Source organism: Panthera onca, chromosome C1 (assembly GCF_046562875.1).
Source record: "Panthera onca isolate mPanOnc1 chromosome C1, mPanOnc1 haplotype 2, whole genome shotgun sequence".
In the NCBI taxonomy this organism is placed as follows: Eukaryota; Metazoa; Chordata; class Mammalia; order Carnivora; family Felidae; genus Panthera; species Panthera onca.
Genome location: NC_138346.1, coordinates 129,671,969 through 129,689,783, shown reverse-complemented (window position 1 = coordinate 129,689,783; position 17,815 = coordinate 129,671,969). Strand labels below are relative to the sequence as shown.

Below are 17,815 nucleotides of genomic sequence, written 5' to 3'. Positions count from 1 at the left end.
GTGATAGTATTGATGTTTTTGCTTAGAGTAATAATGTTTAATAGTAGTAACCCTGATAAATTATGGCCCAGCATCCTAAATTCTTTAACTTTCACTGGTTTAAGTCAAATGTAGTTTGGACACTGCACCGGTCTTGGCAGCAAAAATGTATGATTTTAAAGTGGTAAGTACAGGATCAAGTTCTCAATGACATCCTCAAGTTCAACTCTGCTTCAAATTTATCACTTTCAAAATATTTTAAGTAGCCATAAATACATTTACCCTTGAGAAGCACACAGTTTACTCCTTTATAATTAACTCTTTAATTTCTCAGCTCCTACAAAGCTTCCATTATGGAAGCACATAGTGGCATTCCACTAGAACAAGGCCATGTATTTCCAAAGAATTTAGATGATGTCCTAATCTTTGTCCACACCATTTCTTGAAAATATGAATGAAAAGTGAAGAGCTCCTTAAAAAACTTTAAAAAAACCTAGACTTTTTTTTTTCATTTTTAATTTCCCTAATTCATTTTCATTTTTCATTTCCCCAACAGACAGTGAAAAGAAAAGAAAAATCAAAGAAGACTTTTTAAAAGTAGGGGGAAGGGTCAAATAATAAAGGAAATCTGTTTTTAGGCTATTAAGACTTTTTTTAGGGCCAAAAACTTAAAGGACTATCCACCTTACCTAGGATTCTAGCTGATTCCTCTTTGTCTTCAAGGCTTCACATCATGGCCTTAGACAAATGTGCTACCAATCTCTCCACCGGAAGGATTGGTTTTCATTTGATTTGTTACCATGCTATCCTCCATCACATTTTTGGACCTCAAAAGAGTTAAATCACAGCTTGCCCAAGGAAAAAGGAATCTTAGAAACCAGTCTTACACCCATTTCATTTTGTATAGGCTTCGAGGCTGACAGTCTGATGAGTGTGACTTCCAGAAGATGACCAAGTGACTCTGAGTCAAGAAGCCAAGGCTTCTCTCTTCCTGGGCACGATGGCTTCCCCGTACTTGCATCAGATTTCAGCATCAAATTTCTTATGAGTCTGTTTCAAGTTTGTGCTATTTATTCCCATGGTCAAGCAAACCAATCCATTGCTTGGTTTTCATTTCATAACCAAAATATTACATCTTAGAAACAAAATGAAGTGTCACTGTCAAAGAGCCTTCTGATGAAATACTAGCACCTGAATTATAAGAGCAAGGGCAAACTTCTCAGTTCCATTTAGTTATCTCCCTTTCTATTTGCTTATTTTCATAATACAATTATGTCAGCAGGAGCAAAAATAAAGTCACCTTAATTATGGCTCTTTATGGCTTCTGACATGTCAAAGTTTAACTTTATGTCCAATCACTTTGAAATTAATATCCATAACTTTTGAAAGAATAATCTCTCACCTACTACATACAAGCGTTTAGTATACATACAGATAATACCAAACATCGTAACAATTTACATGTAGCAAACATCACTGAAGTCCAACAATCTAACATGTATACACTGAAATCCAAACAATAGAACTACTTGACAATCTCAAACATTTCGGATTCATGTCTCCCCCAACACTTGCCCAAGGGTCAAAATAGGGAGAGGGACAGCAGAACATTCTCAACCTCCAAAACTTAGGTGCCTCTCAGATATAGAAAAGACCAGAGGGGAAAAAATACTGTTCCTACTATCTGTCGCATGTAAAAGAGTAATCCTGCCCTCTGAAATAGCCAACAGGTTACTTCTGGATAAAAGACTCTCCTTATACTGCTTTAAATGAAAAATAATTCTCATTTGGACAATGTTGTTATTTGCTTTTTTTTTTTTTTTTTGCTAAGTCATTTACCTGTGAAGTTTAACTACCTAATGCACATACCTAGCCCACTTAAGTCACATGTCCTACTTCAACAAGAAATTACAAGTATTAGATAAGATGTTCCCCACTAAAAAAAAATTAATACATAAAAAAAGAAATGTAATTACCTTTCCAAAGTCACGAACATCAAACAGGTCAAATGCTTCAAAGAGTTCACTCTTTCTCATTCCAAATGTCTCGCAACAGGCCGTGAGAAATGTCCTTATGTTCTTCAAACAGAGAAACTGAGGAATGGGAAATAGCTATTAGTATACAGTGAATCATTCTGAATGCTCTATATCCTCTATCTACCCAGAATGCTTTAAAAAAAAAAAAAAAGTTGACAAGGAAAAAAGTCAATCAACTTTTGAGGTTGCTTTTCAATTAATCCTTCAGCAATATTTGTGTACCTATTTTCATAGGCACAGGTGGCACAGCTATGAAGAAGGTTGACAAAATTTCTTCCCTTGGGAACCTTACATTCTAGTAAGAGCAGACAGATTAAAAAAAGAAAGAAAGAAAATTCAGCAACAAAAACAAAAAAGTAAATATTTTATTTTCATGTGATGGTAAGTGCAATGGAGAAAAAGCCAGGAAGAGGGACAGGATGCACTGATGGGGATGGGGTGGGGGGTGGGGGGGGCATTTAAATGGATGGTTAGAGAAGGTATCAGTGGGAAGAGGGCAGATAAGCAGAGATTTGAAAGTGGTGAAGGAGCAAGCCACGCAGAAGTACAGGACAGGTCATTCCAGTATCATTCCATGCTAAAGCCCTGAGGCAAAAGTGTCTGATGTATGTCTAAGGAAGGGACTAGTGTGGCTGGAGCAGAGTGGGTGACAGGGAGAAAGGTAGGAGATGAGCTAGAAAGGTAATGGGGTCAGATGACGAAAGGAACTTGTTGGACCAGCTTTTATGCTGACCAGGACAGAAGTCATTGAAGGGCTTGGGGCAGAGGAGGGATATGATCTGATGTTTTATTAGGGGTCTTTCAAGCTGTTGTTTTTAATATAGACTGAAAGGGGCTGGAGCAAAGATGGAGACATGAAAAGCAGATAGGAAGCTATTGCAATAACCAGGTAAGAGACAACTGTGAGAAGACCAGGTGTTTCATTTTGACAATGCTAAATTTGAGACACCCATTAGTCATCCAATGGGATGTGGGGCAGCAGGCAACTAGACAGACAAGTCTGTAGTCCGGGGTACAGGTATGTACTCCAGATATAAATGTGGGAGTCTTTAGAGTATACAGAAGATTTTTAACCATGATAATGCCAGATATGACTTCGGGAGAAAGCAGAAGAGGGGAGAGGACCTGGGACTGAGTAATCCTATGAGATCAGGAAAAGAGCCCACCAAAAGGCTGAGCACAAGTGACTGGTGAGGAAGGGAAAACCAGAATAGGTTTTCCCTAACTCAAGTATAGAAAGTGTTTCTAGAACGAAGGACTGATAAACTGTTAGCTGCTGATAGTAAGATTTGACCAAGTGCTGTCCATGGAACCTGGCTGTGTGAAGGTCACAGGTACACCTTCACAAAAGCAGGTTCCATGTCGACTGGGGAGCTTGGAAAAGGTTTAAGAGACAATGGGAAGAGAGGAAGTGAAAACAGAATATAGAAGATAGACTCTTGAGTTTGCTGCAAAGGGGAAAGAGCATTGAGGATGTAGTCAGAGAAGTCAAGGAAGGGCTTTTTAAAAACAATGGAAGCTGTTACATGTTTTTATTTTGATGGGAATAACTTGGTAGAGAGGGAAAAGTTGGTCATGCAAGAGAGAAGGAGAGTCACCCAGAATGAGGTCCTTGAGTAGGCAAAGGGGTGGGAGTGGGGACTCCGCTGCTCAACTGGAAAAGTCAACTTTGGAAAAGAACATGCACAGTTCATCAACACTAATAGGAAGAACAAGAGAGAAGGCAGATCTGTCAACAATTTTAAAACCAGAATTTACTTTCAGTATCCAAAAGACTCAGACCCACCAAAGTACACACATACACTGAAAGCAACTTACTTTTTAAAAATATTTTTATGTGTGCCATTGCAGCTCATAAGACTACTATCCTCCAATACGCGAGAAACCCATTAGCTAATTCAAGCATTCCTTAAGCACTGTCAATGTATTATTTTGTTGTTTTGTTTTTCATATCGGTTTTTTTACTTTACAGAAAGAACACTTTACTTCCTCTGTATTTGAAATATTCAGACTTTTCACAGGCTTAACTCAGATGCAGTTTGACAATTTACAGGAATCCTTCTCAGAGGCTTAAATATTTCAGGAGGGGTTAAAACCACAGGGGAAGCATCATCAACCCTTTGAAGCACAAAGGCAGAGGCCAATCAGCATATGGAGCTTCCACTTTCACTTTAAAAAATTCATAAGAGACCTTTACAACACAGCATCACTCTACATGTAGCTCTTCCACATAGGATTGCTTATTTACAGATTAAAAGAGTCTCGCATTCTGCCAAGATAGACAATAATTACTCTCTTGGGGATTATGCAACTGCTCTCTTACAATATTTTTTACATAATTAAGTGCCCAACTCATAGCTCACCAAGGAGAAGCATAATTGCACATGCCAACCTCTGAAGATTTCTCACCAAACTCAGATGTCCCCCTGTGTGGGAAAAACTACAGTAGACTTCCACTCAAGTGTTTTCATTAGTAACTCAGAAAAGCAATATTGTTTCTGAAACTTAAAAAAAAAAATGTAGTCATTATTGCATACATAATACACACAGATGTAAAAGTAGGTTCCCTTACTTCTGGAACCAACCTTAATCTTATTTGCCCCTTAACTAGTTCAGTTCTATTAAACTCCACAAATATTTAGCGGATTTGGATAAAGGTCACTGGCATGCTCTCACTTTTCTAGGCAATCTTCAAATGTGGTCTTCCCTGTAGGTATCTTTTCAGTCAACAGTTTTTGAATGCCCACAACATTCCAGACACTGGAAATGCTGAAAATGAGTACACAAGGTTCTGCCCTCAAACTCCTCTATTAATCTTATCTGGAGATTTTCACAGCTATCCAAAGTTGGGCTAATAACACTAGGATCACACTTCTCATGTTCATGGGTGTTCAGCTCTATGCAGGCACAGGAACAAAGTTGAAGGATGGAGAAGTGGGCCTTAACACTATTGCAGAAGCCCTGGGACTGACAGCTTGCCTGACATTCCCAAGACTTGGGCTTTGTTTTCATCATGCTGAACTTGTTCTTTTTCCAGTCGATTCTTTAAAATTTCAAACCAAAAGAAATGTTGAAAAAATAGTACAATGAACATTCCATCTACTCAACTGGAACATACTGCCATATCTATGTTTTTCTATGCCAACACTTTATTTACTTATAAAACGTATACTGCTGAAGCAGGTTACAGACATCGCAGTTCACTCCTAAATAACTCAACATGCATTTCCTAGGAATAAAGATAATATAGAATTGTTAATTTACTTAGATGTGGTAATAGTATTGTAGGTATGTAGGAAAATTATCTAATATCTTTTTCATATTCTAATTTCCTCAACTGCCCACACTATGTCTCTTTATGCTATCCCCACTCCAGTCTAGGATCTCATTAAAATTTACCTGTTGCATTTGGTTGTTTTATTTTTTGCAGTATCTTTTAATTGAGATATCCTGCTCTATTTTTAACACATTGACTTTTTGAAGATTCCAGACGAGTTGTCTTATAGAATGTCCCACATTTTGGATTTGTCTTACTACTTCCTCATGATATCATTAAACCTGTCCCTTAATGTTGTGTATTTCCAGTGAACCAAAAGCTGAATCTAGATACAAATTAAACAGCTCTGGCAAAAATACTTCATACTGTGAACTTCTTATTTCATAACCTCTAAAGATACAAAAAGTTAAACAATTACTGTTGATGCTAAGTTTGATTGCTTGGTTAAGACGGTTTCTGCCACATCTATTGTAAAGGTAAATGTCCCCTTTTATATCAATAAAAATAGTACCAAATGATAATTTGGTACTATTCAGCTGTCCAATTTCCCAATAATTTTTCACCATGATTTACCATCCACTAATAACCCTTGCTTTGATTATTCCATTTGGGACTGCAAAATAGTGTTTTTTTTCTAATTCCATCATTCCTTCCTTAATTATTAGCTGATATTCTTACCAAAAAAAAAAAAAAAAAAAAAAAAAAGCTTTTGCTGCCCTTCCTCCCAGACCCCTCTTCTTTGCTTGTATAATAATCAATAGTCATTTTTTTCTGATGTTCATATTGTCCCAAGTTTGTCCATTTTGGGGTTCCTTCAAACTTGTTCCAGTGTCCTTTTTAAAAGAACACCATTTTCTTCATTTTCTTATATCAAATTGCCCCAAATCTACATCATATGTTCTTTGCTCCAGTTCTGGAGTTAGCCATTTCTCCAAGCAAATCCATTTCCACTTATATGGTACATGGTATTTAGAAACCAAAGTCTGAGCACCAGGCTGCTCCCAGATTATGTGGGCCAATTTTAGCAAATAGACCAATAACTCTACCCTTTGCTTAAGCAATCTATCACTTACAACAGAGTTAAATTTAATAAGTCAGCCCTTATCTTACTCTGTTAAGATGAAATTTCAATTTATTTTAGATGACTGATGAACACATGACCTTGTTTCATGCTTAGAGATGTGACTGGGGTTTTAACACTATTATTTCAGTATAAGTGCTTTTCTCCCCAGTTTACAAATTCTTTCAGATTAGCAGCCATCTGATAGTCCTTGGTATCATCCGCAGTAGTTTAAAACATTCTGCCTTCAGAGATGGTTTGATACACAAGGACAAAAACATCTCATTTCCTAATCAAACCCCATGTTTGATAAAAAATTATACAACTTTGTTAAATCATTTTATTTATATGAGATAACTTTATGAGTGTTTAGAATTTAGGATTCAAATTTTAAAAATCAGAATTTTAAATAACTTCAGGATTTTTAAAATATTAAATGTATCCACACAAGATAGTTACCAAAATTAAAGATACACACAAGTCTAAAAATCATCTTCTCACCTAACAAATGTTACTGAGGTACAGATTATATACAAGGCATCATAAAATTTCATAAAACATACTTCCAGCTGGATACTGATTTTTTTTTTTTTTTACTTATTAAACACATGTTAATGGAATGAAACTTCTAAGGACTAGGTACTAGAAAAAAGCAAGCAGGACCCAAACTGCCTGCAGAAGACTTATCCTGGTCAGCCAGAGTATTCAGACCAGTGGATGCACAATTACACGGTATGTGGCCACTGCCATGAGGAAAGCATTCAAAGGTTCTTTGGGAGTCCTGGAGTATCAGAGACAGCTTTCTGGAATAAGTGACAGGTGAAAAGAGAACTGAAGGATGAGAGCCACAAAAACAGGAAGAATGGTTGATGTTCACGAAGGAGAAAGGAAGTCATCAGATTTGGGGTACAAGGGAGTGCCAAATAAATGGCACAGCATGTGCATGAGCACAAGACAAGGCATGGACTGCTGGGGGCACGGTAAGTGGTAGCGAATGGACACAACTCTCTGGAGGGCAGCAGTGAGAGTGAGGCTAGAGAGGGGAGCCTAGGTTTTCAAGGCATGCCAAAGGGATGTGGCTTTATCCTAGAAAACGTGGTGAGGTTCAAGGGTTTTTAACAGAAGAGCAGAACACTCAGCTTGCATTTCATGAGTACGGTAATCTCTGAGTGTTCACTATGTACCAAGCTCTATACTAATGTATGTCATTTAATCCTCATGACAACTCAATCGAGGTTTTTTTTTTCTTTTATATATACTTTGTTTACTCAAGTTTATATAACTGCATTTGTCAAAGTAATAGAGTCATGAATCAAACAGATATTCTTGCTACAGAGCCCACATCCTTAACTATTGTATTATACTAGCTCCCTTTACAGTGTACAGAGTCAAATGTTTTCTTTTCTCTTTATTAGAGATGGATTAAGTAGGCAAGACAGGACAGTTAGGATGCTGCCATTTTAATTTAACAAAAAGATTATGGTGATCTGGAGTAGGATGGTAGAAGGTAGAATGGAAAGAACTCTAGGAAGTAATATGGAAAGCAAATACCCAGTAATTGATTGAGTATGTGTGGGGTTGGGAGAGTGGGAGAGAAAAGAGAAGAACGAGGAATTGTATCCATAGCTGTCTTGGGCACTGCACACACTCAGTGGAGACACTCACCGAAAATGTTAGCGTAGCACTTGGGGGACAAGGCATGTGAAAAGGAGCCACAGATGCAGACAATTAACTCTTGTCTTCACATATGGAAAGACCCAGTAATGACAGAGGAGCTAGGCAGCATCTCTGGCATACCCGGTGATAAGTGACATATTCTAACAGCACAGCCACCAGTCTTCAACACCATGATCACCTTCTCTGCCCCTTCAGAAACACAGCTTGTTTTTGTTGTTGTTTTTTACAAGTTGAAGAATTAAAATGGTAGAAAAGCACTCAGTAGATGCAGGTAACCTTTAAAGAAATTTTAACACCATCAAGGTCTAAGACATCCTAAAATTATACAGAGCTCTCTAGATTAGGTAATATTTCATAAGACATGACCACTTCAACGCTAGCAATACTGATGCTCCAAAAAGAAAACATTTAAAGGTCAGACTGCGAAAATTCACTATAAAGCTCTGAGACAATCTTTCTCTTCCCTCTACTCCTTTTATAAGGTGTATTGTTGCCTTTTTCTCTAAGGGTATAAGAGCCATTTTGACTTTCTCAATGATATGAAAACAAGCAGGATCGTTTCCCCTTTTTATTTGAAAAACTAAGCATCTACTTCTCTAAAACTGTTAGCAAAAAAATGGGCTCATTATGTTAACTGACACTACATTACAGGAAAAACCTCCACAGCTTATTGTGAAATGAGCTATTTCAATCCCAACCTAAAAACAGTATCTGTAGGAAAGATGATTTCTAATATAGCTTCACAGCCATGTACACTTGCTGACTTACTGCAATTTTCACAAGGACCACCAGCAGCCAAGCCGCCTGATGAACAAAGTAGTTCTCAGGGTCTCATTCTTGATGGGACACTCATTATTCCATTTGAAGGAGAGACTGAATTTGAGAGTTTGCCATAATTCGAATTCTGGGTGGCCATTAATGAGCTGATAGACAGTTCTGAAAGGCACAGTAGAGATTCTGATGAAGCCTGTTTACAAACATCAATGTACAAGAAGAGTTTTATCTACTTATTTCAGCTCACTACTCATCTTAGACTTTATCAACATCCACCTAGTACCCCTGTCATACTAACTCCATCCCTTTCCAAAGCATCAATCATCCTTTGCAGAACTAGTAGGCAGGAGGGCATGGAAGGGAAGTAGTAATAAATCAAGTTTCTCTCTTATTGGAATTTTTTGCATTTCTGTCCCTTTAACCATATCTTCTCTCTCCCTCTATATCGGTCTTTTAAAATTAGAAATTAGAGCTAAAATCTACATATTTTGGAAAGAAAAGAACAAAAGAAAAGGAAAAAAATGAAAAAAAAAATGTTATGGGGACTTTGTCCTTTTTTCTTCTGAGTCAGTGGATCCCACCAGAAGGGGCATCATCACCACTGCTCTATAAAGAAATCACATCTGTATATGCCTTCTGAATAATTATAAAATAATTATGCTGCACTTAGCATCAGTTCAGGACTGCAGAGTACCTTCAAATAATTTTCTTATCGATCCTATTATTATAAATAAATGAAGACCCTAAAGAACACGCAGGGAAGAAGTCCAGAAAGGGAGGGGAGTTGTTTTCATAGCTCCCATCTTGTGCCCAAATCACTGAATAAAAACTCCCCTATTTTCAGTAAACCACAAGCCAATATTTCCTTGTTAATTGCTCTCCAGGTCACATGGCATTTTCAAAAGATTTTAAAAAAATTTAATTAATCAAAAATATAGCCATTTAATAACCTTTACAAGTTTTTTTTTCCATTTTCTTCAATGATTAAAACTTTTATGGGTTATATGTAACTTTATGGAAGTAATCAAGCTCCAAAATGTAGGGCCAACCTCTAAGAACACATGCATCCTTACCTGTTCTGTAGCACTGTGGCTCACACCTGTGATAATAACCATCTCAGCTATAATAGATCTGTTCTCCCAACTACTGCCACAGGTAATTTGAAAGTACAGATTACATTTATTTCATCTATGTATCCATACAGCTTGTATAACAGACAAGTGTTTTTAATAAATAATAAATGATTGATGAGGCAGGTTAGGTTTAAAAAAAAATAGCAACCATCCCTTGGTAGCCAAAGAACTCATGGTGAAACTTTACATTAAATTGTCGTTATATCCTCTTACTATTAGTGTATAAATAGGTATTTTTTTTAGGGAATTACCCCAAGAACTTTTTTAGAATTTGGCAATGTTAATAATTAGGAGTAAAATAAAGATTTTAAATTATTAAGCAGTTACATTCTTAAACATCATCTCTACTCTGGGTTGCCAGCCTCGGGTATATATTCAATAGTAGCCTGCTACCAGATTTTCATGATTTCTAGCCAGATGTCATCGTAATAGACACACACAAGCCCTCTGCTGTTTTCAACAGCCCTTGACCTCATAACAGAGAGCATTGTACCCCTCTCCTTTGGCAGGAACTTAGACCCGCAGTTACAAAGGTTATCTGTCAACCTCAGCATTAGCCCTTGGACACAAAAAAGGTTAGCCAACAGCATTCAATTCCCCTTATGTGTTTCTGGTCTTTGCACTAAAAAAACTGAATGCCTGGGAAATGCAGAGGTCAAAATTGGCCTGAAACATCTATTTTACTAAATTCATTAACTTGCTAATAAAGGCAACGCACGCCATTGCCTTTAAGGAGAAAAGGTAACACCCAACATATTGTGATCTGGAACATAGCTAGCCCAAATCACACTAAAAATGGTACAGTCTATATTCTAGAGAAAACTTGCTTGCAAAGTTCCCTATTACAGGTATAGGAAAAAAAGCATTTATTTTTGCAAAGACCAGTAAGATAGCAGAATGCAGCAGCTAAAAGTCAGGATTTTGAAATTGGTGGGAATAATAACAGTTTAGTAATGGTAGGAGTGACAGTTAATAATCATAGTAGAATGTAAGCAGTTGCACTAACAGTTCAGCAAAAGCAGCAGTGATAGTAATCACAGCAGAATGCAAGTAGTGGTAATAGGCAGAAGGGCAACAATGTGGTAGCAGCTGCTCAGGCAATCCATCATTGAGCTGAAAATCAGTCTTATGTGCCCTGATCTAGGTGAGAAATGAACCATCCTTCCAAGGCAGAAAATCCTTGGAATAGCACACAGCCAGAAAAGCCACTTCCTGCAGGAATTAGAATCCTGTGACTGTGTTACCCCACAAGGAGGGGAGCTATGCTAATTCTCCATTAGAGACAACATTCAAAATGAGGAAAAAGCCTGTAGTGACACAAATCTGTGTTGTTTTTAGAGAAAAGCCTTACAAATCCGTTAATCCGGATAATGAGAATGAAACTTAGTGTTCAAGTCTGACCTAAAAGAAAAAGAGCTGTATGCAAATGAAAACAAGGAGGTCTGACAGAAAGTAACCCCGCCTCATGCACTTCCCTCCCCCCACAAAGAGCCACCTGAGAAAGCAGCCACAGAGCTCCTCACATGCCCCTGAAGAGTCCCCACCCTTCCATCCTTTGCTGCTTAGCCCCCTGTGGCCAGAATGCTTCCCTTCTACCTCACTCTATGGTACAGCCAGAGCAGGACTTGAGTAGCAGGAGATCCAGAAAGGAAGTAAAGAATGGAAGACAAAGTAAAGCGTTTCTTTACTCAATCTCTTCTTTCTCATTTTATCTGCCCTTGATGCTATGGGGTAGGTATTACTATAATTCCCATCTACTAAGGCAACTGAGGCACAGAGAGGTAAAATAAGTGACCCTAAGTCACATGGCTGGTAAATGGTAGAGTAAGGTTTCAAACCCAGGCTGCGAGCTCCAAAGTCCATGACTTCCACAACTATGATATTCTGGCAGATACTGCCCCAAGCCGGTAAGCTGGGGGATGAGATCCTCCCCTCCAGGAGATGAGAGTCTCATAAAGGGGGGATACAAAGGAGCAGAGAGAGCATTTTGATCCCAGTGTAGTAAGTAGAGAGGCAAGCACCAGGTTTAGTAGGAGCACAAAGAAAGAACTCCCATCTAATCAAACAGGTAGGTTGACACACTCAGATATCACCTCACGCCAGTCAGAGTGGCCAAAATGAACAAATCAGGAGACTATAGATGCTGGAGAGGATGTGGAGAAACGGGAAATGCAAATTGGTGCAGCCACTCTGGAAAACAGTGTGGAGGTTCCTCAAAAAATTAAAAATAGACCTGCCCTATGACCCAGCAATAGCACTGCTAGGAATTTACCCAAGGGATACAGGAGTACTGATGCATAGGGGCACTTGTACCCCAATGTTTATAGCAGCACTCTCAACAATAGCCAAATTATGGAAAGAGCCTAAATGTCCATCAACTGATGAATGGATAAAGAAATTTTGGTTTATATACACAATGGAGTACTACGTGGCAATGAGAAAGAATGAAATATGGCCCTTTGTAGCAACATGGATGGAACTGGAGAGTGTGATGCTAAGTGAAATAAGCCATACAGAGAAAGACAGATACCATATGGTTTCACTCTTATGTGGATCCTGAGAAACTTAACAGAAACCCATGGGGGAGGGGAAGGAAAAAAGAGGTTAGAGTGGAAGAGAGCCAAAGCATAAGAGACTCTTAAAAAACTAAGAACAAACTGAGGGTTGATGGGGGGTGGGAGGGAGAGGAGGGTGGGTGATGGGTATTGAGGAGGGAACCTTTTGGGATGAGCACTGGGTGTTGTATGGAAACCAATTTGACAATAAACTTCATATATTGAAAAAAAAAATAAGAGGTAGGTTGAGATTCACTCCTCCAAGTAAGTGGCTGGACTGAGTATCCAAGAAGGAGCAAAAGGTCATGATAAATGGTATAGTGAGAAGGAAAGACCTAGCCTTTTGGAGAAAATGCAGTCGTTCACATGGCCTTCACAGCCAGTGCAGTAAAGAGAGCCTAAAGGATGAATGAGGCTGGAAAAGTAGGCAGGGGCCAGATCTCAAATGGAACTCAGACTTCATTTCTCTGAGAAATCAAGGCAATGCCTCCTAATAATGCCTGGTTCTACAAACAATAGCAAGTGATAAATGTGTATGTCCCACATAAGGCACTAAGCACTTTCCATAGAGTATCTCAGTAAATACATGTAATAACTCTGTGAGGAAGACAGTATTATTCTACACTATCCATAAGGAATGGAGATACGGTAAATAATCCAAGGTCAAGGTAGCTAACAAGTGGTACAGCCAAAACATCCCCCTGCCAGCACTCTTCTCTGCCAAGTTATGCTGCATTCTTGAGCATGGGGTTAATGGGGTGAGGTGATGATGGGCTCTAAAGCAGCAGTAGGACCAGACTTCAGGTAACTGCAGGCTTAAGCAGACCTCAGGGTCTGCCTCAAGGAAACCAACTAAAATGAAGTGTAACCCATTTCCCCGAGTAATATCAACTTCATGAAAAAGATGCGTTAAAAAAAAAAAAAAATAGATGCAGGGCACTTGGGTGGCTCAGTTGGTTAAGCGTGCAACCAGCTCAGGTCATGATCTCATGGCTTGTGGGTTCGAGCCGTGTATCGGGCTCTGTGCTGACAGCTCAGAGCCTGGAACCGGCTTCGGATTCTCTATCTTCCTCTCTCTCTCTGCCCCTCCCCCCACTCATGCTCTCTCTCTCTCAAAAATAAATAAAAAACATTTTTTTAAAAAAAAGATACACTCTGGAGAAAAACATCTCTAGAAATATCAGAAAAGTGATTTAATTTCCACTCAGTTCAGAATATTTAGCTCTAGACCATGCAACCTACCTTCCTCTCTTTCTTCCCTTACCTACAAAAGAGAACATCCCTCACTTTATCTCTTAGTGCCTTCCAGTAGGCTTCTTCTACACACTGAGTAATTTTGAACAAACTTGAAATGACTGGACAAATTTGGAACAGTATTATTCTCCTATAGATCATTGTTTATTATAACAAATTACATTCTATTTCTACCCACACTTCTAACCTAATTGTTATTCTATTTGCACCCACACTCCTTCCAATTCAGTATCACCCCAATTTTATGCAAAGTATGCTTATTACTTTTGATTTTACTACCTGAGTTCCTTATGATTTATGATCCAGGTTTTAGCTCTGCCCACTATATTGCAATTTACTTTGTTAAAAGAAGTTGTAGTTTTTTCCAAGTTAAATAAGAGTAGACTAGATGTGCACTAAAAACACTGTATTAACAAGATCTGAAATAAAGCTCAGATTTGTATCTGAGCTATATATTTATCATATATATTATCCGTATGTGTATATACATACACATGCACACAACTTTTTGTTAATACCACTACTTCCATATAATATTTCCTTCTGGAAAACACTCAACCAAGTAGAAATATATCCTAATTGAGTACAGAAAATGCTCCTTGGTCTTTTTCCCCACCCTTTTCTTAGCCTTCCAATAAACTCTGCCATCTTATACCCAGGAGATTTGTACTCTGTTTAGAAAACATACTTGGGAATGCAAGCTGGTGCAGCCACTCTGGAAAACAGTATGGAGGTTCCTCAAAAAACTAAAAATAAAACTACCCTATGACCCAGCAATTGCACTACTAGGTATTTATCCAAGGGATACAGGTGTGCTGTTTCAAAGGGACACATGCACCCCCATGTTTATAGCAGCACTATCAGCAATAGCCAAAGTATGGAAAGAGCCCAAATGTCCATCGATTGATGAATGGATAAAGAAAATGTGATACACACACGCGCACACACACACTGGAGTATAACTCAGCAATCAAAAAGAATGAAATGTTGCCATTTGCAACTATGTGGATGGAACTGGAGGGTATTATGCTAAGTGAAATTAGTCAGAGAAAGACAAAAATCATATGACTTCACTCATATGAGGACTTTAAGAGACAAAACAGATGAACATAAGGGAAGGGAAACAAAAATAATATTAAAACAGGGAGGGGGACAAAACAGAAAAGACTCATAAATATGGAGAACAAACTGAGGGTTATGGGAGGGGTTGTGGGAGGGGGGATGGGCTAAATGGGTAAGGGGCACTAAGGAATCTACCCCTAAAATCATCGTTGCACTGTATGCTAATTAATTTGGATGTAAATTTAAAAAAATAAAAAGTTAAAAATTTAAAAAATTTTAATAGAAAAAAAAAAAGAAAACATGCTAACCAATCACTAATACCTCTTACCACATTGTCACCATACCTGTCTTGAACTCAATCTCACATTAAGTGTTTTTAGTGACAATAGAAAAATGTAAAAAGAAAAAAATGGATGTATTAACCCAAGTTCTCTCAACTCCCACAGGCGGATACCTTGAGTCTTCCCTTTGAGTCATATCTCCCAGTGAATTTAATTCCAATGAATTAAATGTTTTATCCTTTAATTTTTTTAATTTAAATGTAGTTGACATTCAGGGTTACATTTGTTTCAGGTGTATGACACCCTGATTCAACTTCTCTATTTGTTATGCTATTTTCACCACAAGTGTTAACTACCATCTGTCACCATACAGCATTATTACAATATCATTGAATGCATTCCCTATGCTCTACTTTTTAATCCTGTATTTTATTCATTTCATAACTGGAAGTCTGTCTCCCACTCCTTCACCCATTTTGTCCATCCCCCTCACTCCCCTCTGCCAACAATCAGTTAATTCTCTGTATTTTCAAGTGATTCTGCTTTTTGTTTTGTTGTAGATTCCACATTAGTGAAATCCTATATTATTTGTCTTTCTCAGCCTTATTTCACTTAATGTTAAACCCTGTAGATCCATCCATGTTGTTGCAAACGGCAGGATTTCATTTTTTTTTTTTTATGGCTGAGTGATATTCCACTGTGTGTGTATGAATTTTCTTTATCCACTCATCTATCAAAGGATACTTAGTTTGCTTCCGTATCTTGGCTATCATAAGATATGGCTTCCATATCTTGTGAAGAATGTTGAAATAAACATAGGGGTCCATGTATCTTTCCAAATTAGTGTTTTCCTTTTATCTGAATAAATAACAAGTAGTGGAATTACTGGATCATATTGTATTTCTATGTTTAATGTTTTGAGAAACCTCCATACTGTGTTCCACAGTGGCTGTACTAATTTGCATTCCCACCAACAGTGCACAAGGATTCCTTTTTCTCCACATCCTCGCCAACACCTATTGTTTCTTGTATGTTTGATACTAGCCATTCTTACTGGTATAAGGAGATCTCTCATTGTGGTTTTGATTTTCATTTCCCTGATGATTAGTGATGTTGAGTGTCTTTCCATGTGTCTGTTGGCCATCTGTAGGTTTTCTTTGAAAAAATGTCTATTCGGGTCCTGTACCCATTTTTTAATTGGACTGTTTGTGGGTTTTTTGGTATTGGGTTGTATAAGTTCTTTATATATTTTGGATATTAAGCTCTTATTGGATATGTCATGTGTGAATATTCTCTCCCATTCAGTAGGTTGATGGTTTCCTCAGCTGGACATATGCTTTTTATTTTGATGTAATCCCAATAGTTTTTGTTTCTCTTGCCTTAAGAGATATATCTAGAAAAATGCAGCTACAGCCAATGTCAAACTTACCACCTATGTTCTCTTCTAGGATTTTTATGATTTCAGGTCTCATTTAGGTCTTTAACCCATTTTGAGTTTATTTTTGTATATGGTGTAAAAGTAGCCAAGTTTCTCCAGCACCATTGTTGAAGAGAAGGTCTTTTCCCCATTGTATATCCTTCTTTGTCATAAATTGACCATATAAGCATGGGTTCATTTCTGGGTTTTTTATTCTGTTCCATTGATCTATGTGCCTATTCTTGTGCCAGTAGCATAATGTTTGATTATTACGGCTTTGTAGAATATCTTGAAATCTGAAATTCTAATACTTCCAAGCTTTGTTTTTCTTTCTCAGGATTGCTTTAACTATTAGGGGTCTTTATGGTTCCACACAAATCTTAGTATTACTTGTTCTAGTTCTGTGAAAAGTGTCATTGGTATTTTGATAGTCAAAGAAAAATACAAAGGCAATCCCTAAATCTAATGTCTTTAGACCTGAAGTCTCCAAATCTGCACCCATCTAAGCCATATCTCCACCAAAAATTGAAGACCCTCTTAGTTCAACACAAGATTTCTTAAACCATTATCTTGTTGCTACACATACAATTACAGGCTAGTTCTTCAGCAATATTTATCTATTGCCACTCTAGTCTGTAAGGCAGGTGTGGAGGTTTTTGTGAGGGTTTTAAGTTTATTTATTTGAGAGAGAGAGAGAGAGAGAGAGAGAGAGAGAGAGAGAGAAAGCACATGGCCAAGGGAGGGGCAGAGAGGGAGAATCCTAAGCAGGCTCTGCACTGTCAGCCTAGAGCCTTGAACATAGGGCTCTCAATCTCACAAACCATGAGAACATGACCTGATCCAGATGCTTAACAGACTGAGCCACCCAGGTGTACATTCATCAGGGTCTTTAATTTTGTTTATCTAATACCGATTAAATGCTGTGCTATATGATTTTAACTAATTTGCAAATGTAGTTCTCGTTACTTAGCCTTTCCATAGGAAGACCACTGTCCTGATTTAATATAGATGCTCTGTAAGCCCTTTACCTTCTGCAATTATTGGTAGTGTTCCTTTCATTTAAAAAAAAAAAAAAAAAAAAAAAAAAAATTGGGATGCCCAGTTCGGCATCCAACTTCGGCTCAGGTCATGATCTTTCAGTTTGGTTTGTGAGTTTAAGTCCCGTGTCAGGCTCTGTGCTGACAGCTCAGAGCCTGGAGCCTGTTTCAGCTTCTGTGTCTCCCTCTCTCTCTGCCCCTCCCCCACTCACGCTCTCTCTCTGTCAAAAATTTAAAAATAAACAAAAAATTACAGAAATTCTATGAAATTAT

The 17,815-nt window shown here is 37.9% G+C and overlaps 1 protein-coding gene across 2 annotated transcripts in view; it reads right to left on the bottom strand.

Moving 5' to 3' along the window:
- VAV3 (vav guanine nucleotide exchange factor 3) overlaps positions 1-17,815 on the bottom strand; it is a 362,968-nt gene that overhangs the window by 277,085 nt on the left and 68,068 nt on the right. Inside the window, exons 1-4 of one of the 2 annotated variants that reach the window (XM_060625200.3) lie at positions 8,798-9,349; positions 8,018-8,305; positions 4,379-4,519; positions 1,956-2,072 (exon numbers count right to left, since the gene is read on the bottom strand). In XM_060625200.3, coding sequence (XP_060481183.1) covers positions 1,956-2,015 — 60 coding nt within the window. In that variant the 5' untranslated portion in view covers positions 2,016-2,072; positions 4,379-4,519; positions 8,018-8,305; positions 8,798-9,349. Of the gene's footprint in view, positions 1-1,955; positions 2,073-4,378; positions 4,520-8,017; positions 8,306-8,797; positions 9,350-17,815 lie in introns of those variants that run through there. The other variant, XM_060625198.3, reaches the window with a different exon arrangement.